The sequence below is a fragment of the Spinacia oleracea genome, chromosome 5, assembly GCF_020520425.1.
Source record: "Spinacia oleracea cultivar Varoflay chromosome 5, BTI_SOV_V1, whole genome shotgun sequence".
In the NCBI taxonomy this organism is placed as follows: Eukaryota; Viridiplantae; Streptophyta; class Magnoliopsida; order Caryophyllales; family Amaranthaceae; genus Spinacia; species Spinacia oleracea.
In genome coordinates, this window is record NC_079491.1 from 26,897,587 (window position 1) to 26,902,988 (window position 5,402).

The following is a 5,402-nucleotide window of genomic DNA, read 5'->3' on the forward strand; positions in this document are numbered from 1 at the left end:
TTTTATTTTAATAATATATTAGTTATTTACCTTTTACAACAAATAGTTAACTTTTTGCATATATTAGTTAACTTTTTGCATATATTAGTTAACTTTTTGCATATATTAGTTAACTTTTTACAACAATTAGTTAACGTTTTGCATCATTTCCAGATCACAAAGAAAAATTGATGAAGAAAAGGGAAAAGTAATTGAAGGACTCACACTATCAGGAATAACACCAGCAGATTCTTATAGATATATGTGTAATGAAGCTGGCGACGCAAGGGTCGTTGGGCACACATTAGTTGACCACATGAATTTCACAAGTAGATTGAAAATGAAAAGACTAGAAGGAAAAGATACACAAGCAGTTGTGAACATGTTAATTAAGAGAGGAGAAGAAGATCCAAATTTTTATTTTCGAGTAAAGGTGAACGAGGCAAACCAAGTAATAAGCATGTTTTGGAGGGATGGAATGATGCAAGAAGATTATGACATATATGGTGATGTCTGTGTCTTTGACACAACTTTCAGAACAAACAAATACAATTTAGTTTGTGCGCCATTTGTAGGTGTCAACAACCATTGGAGTAATGTGATGTTTGGTTGTGCTTTTATTGCTGATGAGAAGACACACACTTTTGTGTGGGTATTGGAAACATTTCTGGACTCTATGGGAGGCAAAGCACCTATAACTATCTTTACAGATCAAGATCAAGCAATGGCAAATGCTATTGAACAAGTAAGAGTGTATTAACTATTTGGGTTTTATAGTTAACTAATTGCTAAAAATTGTTAACTATTTGCTACGGGTCTTTAACTAATGAGTTGAAAAGTTTAACTAAATTGATATCCATTCATCAGTTACTTTTTCCATCAATTAGTTATCCTATTACATGCATTAGTTAACTTTTTGAATCAATTAGTTAACTTTTGCAATGAATTAGATAAGTTTCTGCATGAACTAGTTAACTTTTGTTTTAATAATATATTAGTTACCTTTTTGCATGAATTAGTTAACTTTTTGCATGAATTAGTTAACTTTTTGCATCATTTTCAGATTCCTAACTAATACAGAATTCTGTTCTGACTTAACTATATAGTTTAAATTCTTAACTAATACATCATTCATCAAAAAAATTGCAGGTATTTCCTAATACAAGACATAGATTATGCTTATGGCACTTACAAAAGAATGCTGTGTCAAGATTTGGAGACTTAAAAGCTGACAATACATTCAAAGACACATTCAAGAAGTGCTTATATCGTTGTTACAATGAAGAAGAATTTGAAACCACTTGGTTTGACATGATTACTAAGTATAACCTTCAAGATCATGATTGGTTTACAAATCTCTATACAATAAAAGAAAAATGGTGTACAGCTTTGAACAAAGATTTTTTCTCAGCTGGAATATTGTCTTCACAAAGGTAAATGCTTAAATAAAAGAAGTCCACTAATTTTTTTAATGTTATTCTAATTGCTCAGAATAATTCACTAATTGCTATAAATACTTCACTAATTACTATGAATACTTCACTAATTTCTTTGAATACTTCACAAAGTTTAACTAATTGTTTCATCTACTTAACTAATTCCTTTGCCTGCTTAACTAATTAATCAGAAAGATTAACTAATTAAACAAAATGTTTAACTAAATGTTTCACCTTCTTAACTAGTTCCTTTGTTTTCTTAACTAATTCATGTACCTGCTTAACTAATTAAATAAAATGTTTAACTAATTCAATCTTGTTACACAGGAGTGAGAGCACTAACAATGCTATTGGATTTAAAGGGAACAAATCAACTTCACTAACAGAATTCTTTCACATTTTTGGAGCAACAGTGGATCGTTGGAGATATCAAGAAGATCAAAATGAATATGATTGTGGAAATGCTTTGCCTAAATCTGATTTTCCAATGGTCGGAATGATAAAACATGCGGCAAATGTTTACACACTTACATTGTTTAGAGATTTTGAAAAAGAATTCAAGTATGCAATGGGTTGCATCTCAAATGTCAACTACATCAATGGAAATTTCTTTGGTTACAAAGTGCAACATGAATCTTGGCCTGAACATACTGCCCATTATGTAGCATTTGATCCAACAACAAATTCCATTAAATGCACTTGTAGGAACTTCGAAGAATCAGGTTAGTTAATGCTCTTAACTAATTGCATTTTTACATACACTATCAATTAGTGAACTTTTTCTATCAATTAGTGAACTTTTTCTATCAATTAGTTAGCTTTTTCCATGAATTAGTTACACTATTAAGTTACCTAGTTTTGTATTCACTTCAGTTAGTTTGTTGTACAATTAGTTAACTTTATTCATCAATTAGTTTACTTGTACCATCTATTAATTAATTTTTTCATCAATTAGTTAACTTTTTCTAACAATTAGTGAACTTTTACTATCAATTAGTTAGCCTTTTCCATGAATTAGTTATACTATTAACGTACCTAGTTTTGTATTCACTTCAGTTAGTTTGTTGTACAATTAGTTAACTTTATTCATCAATTAGTTTACTTGTACCATCTACTAATTAATTTTTTCATCACTTAGTTAAATTTTTCTATCAATTAGTGAACTTTTTCTATCTATTAGTTAGCCTTTTTCATGAATTAGTTATACTATTAAGGTACCTAGTTTTGTATTCACTTCAGTTAGTTTGTTGTACAATTAGTTAACTTTATTCATCAATTAGTTAACTTTTTCTAACAATTAGTGAACTTTTACTATCAATTAGTTAACTTTTTTCATCAATTAGTTAATATTTGGATGTCACAATATGCAGGATGGCTATGTTTCCATGCAATACGAGTTCTACATATACATTCTATTGTCAACATTCCAGAGCAATACATTTCAAAAAGGTGGACAAAGTTTGCAAAAAGTGAAGTATGGAAGAGAATGGAACATAGAGAAGATAATGGAACAGAAAAGAGAAAAATTACTCCATGGCGTTATGAGATGGCAAGAAATTTGTACAACTTGGTTATTAAATGTCAAGGGAGTGATGCAGCTAAAAAGGTTTTTAATAACTATTATTTAACTAATACATAACATTAAATACTAAATACTTCAAGAGTCTAACTAGTTTGCTTTAAATCTTAACTAATAGGTGCTTAAAGAGGCTTATGCTCATGCTAACGAAAGCATAAATAAGGTTCTAGAAAAAGAAAAAGCAGCAGAAAAGGAGGCAGCACAAAAGGCACAAGACGATGTTGAAGCACAACAAACCACAATCAACATAGCACCGTCTACATCATCATCGTCATCAAATGCACCACAAATAATAGTTGAAAATCCACCACTAGTGAAGACAAAAGGAAGAAGTAAAAGAAAAAAAGGATTCTTTGAGATAAGGACATCGTCAACAGCACCTACAGAATTTGGAACTTTTACACCAAAAGAACAACTTTTTTAGTGACATTGGATTGAATTTAGTGTTTATCAAATTAGTTAACTTGTACCAGCAATTAGTTAACTTGTTCCCTCAATTAGTTAACTTCTTCCCTCAATTATTTAATATTGTTAACCTTACAATACATTAGTTAATGTTTTCCATCAATTAGTTAACTTTTTTCAGCAATTAATTAGTTTACCTTTTGCATCCATTAAGCTTTTAACAATAATTAGTTAACTTTTTCCATCTATTAGTTAACTTGTCCCATCAATTAGTTATCTTTTTCATCAATTAGTTATTGTTTTAACTTTTTAACAACTTTTTCTATCAAGTAGTTAATCAATTTAGGTAACTTTTTACTGCAATTAGTTAACTTTTTACTACAATTAGTTAACTTTTTACAGTAATTAGTTAACTTTTTATAGCAATTAGTTAACTTCTTCCCTCAATTATTTAATATTGTTAACCTTACAATGCATTAGTTAACCTTTTCCATCAATTAGTTAACTTTTTTCATCAATTAGTTAACTTTTTTCATTAATTAGTTTACCTTTTGCATTCATTAAGCTTTTAACAATAATTAGTTAACTTTTTCCATCTATTAGTTAACTTGTTCCCTCAATTAGTTAACTTTTTTCATCAATTAGTTAACTTGTTCCCTCAATTAGTTAACTAATTGATTTCATTTTCAAAAGTCAAGTTACTGTAATTATTGTTGACGTCACAATATGCAGGATGACTATGTTTAACTAATATTGTTAACCTAAAATTAGTTAACTTTTTGCATCAATTAGTTGAACTTACCACTCTTTAGTTAACCTTTACCATCAATTAGTTAACCTTTTCCACCAAATAGTTAACTTTTTGCAGCAATTAGTTAACTATTTTCATTAATAAGTTTTAACTAATTGAATTTGATATTTCACTAATTGAATTTAATGCTTAATAATATATTGAATTAGATTGACTGACTTATGAAATATATCAAGTAAATAATTCAAAATAAGCTTCCTCAATTAGTTAACGTTTTCCCTCAAATAGTTACCTTTTTGTAAAAATTAGTTAACTTTTATCATCAATTAGTTACCTTTTTCTTAAAATTAGTTAACTTTTATCATCAATAAGTTAACTTGTACCATCTATTAATTAACTTGTTCCCTCAATTAGTTAACTTTTTCATCAATTAGTTAAATTTTTCCATCAATTAGTTAACTTGTTCCCTCAATTAGTTTATAGTATTATTAGTTAACTTTTGCTACCAATTAGTTAACTTTTTCTATCAATTAGTGAAATTTTTCTATCAATTAGTTAGCCTTTTCCATGAATTAGTTATTCTATTAAGGTACCTAGTTTTGTATTCACTTCAGTTAGTTTGTTGTACGATTAGTTAACTTTTTCTATCAATTAGTGAACTTTTTCTATGAATTAGTTAGCCTTTTCCATGAATTAGTTATTCTATTAAGGTACCTAGTTTTGTATTCATTTCAGTTAGTTTGTTGTACAATTAGTTAACTTTTTTCATTAATTAGTGAACTTGTACCATCAATTAGTTAACTTGTTCCCTTAATAAGTTAACAAATTGATTTTATTTTCAAAAGTTTAACTAATATTGTTAACCTAAAAGTAGTCAACTTTTTGCATCAATTAGTTAACCTTTACAATCTATAAGTTAACCTTTTCCATCAATTAGTTTATTTTTTGCATCAATTAGTTAACTAATTGAATTTGATATTTAACTAATTGAATTTAATACTTATGAAATATATCAAGTAAGTAATTCAAAATAAGCTCCTACTAAATATATATATACCAAAAGAGCTACTTGCCCAAAATATTCAAAGATTAAATTTCTGTTTTAAAGCACCTATTCTCAAAATATATCAACCAAACAAAGCAGTTAATAAAAATATTCACATATAAATTGTTTACTAAATAACAACTAAAAACAACCTGATAGATAAGTTTACTGATTAACTGGAAGGTGGCTTATGATGAACAACTTTTG

General features: G+C 27.8%; 1 protein-coding gene across 1 annotated transcript; it reads left to right on the forward strand.

Moving 5' to 3' along the window:
• Window positions 1-640: 640 nt before the first annotated feature.
• LOC110785125 (protein FAR-RED IMPAIRED RESPONSE 1-like) lies at window positions 641-3,504 on the forward strand. Its single transcript, XM_056829107.1, has 5 exons — window positions 641-724; window positions 1,129-1,412; window positions 1,743-2,137; window positions 2,786-3,021; window positions 3,113-3,504. Exons 1-5 carry the CDS (start codon window positions 656-658, stop codon window positions 3,416-3,418), a joined length of 1,290 nt encoding a protein of 429 aa, XP_056685085.1. The 5' UTR covers window positions 641-655; the 3' UTR covers window positions 3,419-3,504.
• The last annotated feature ends 1,898 nt before the right edge of the window (window positions 3,505-5,402 follow it).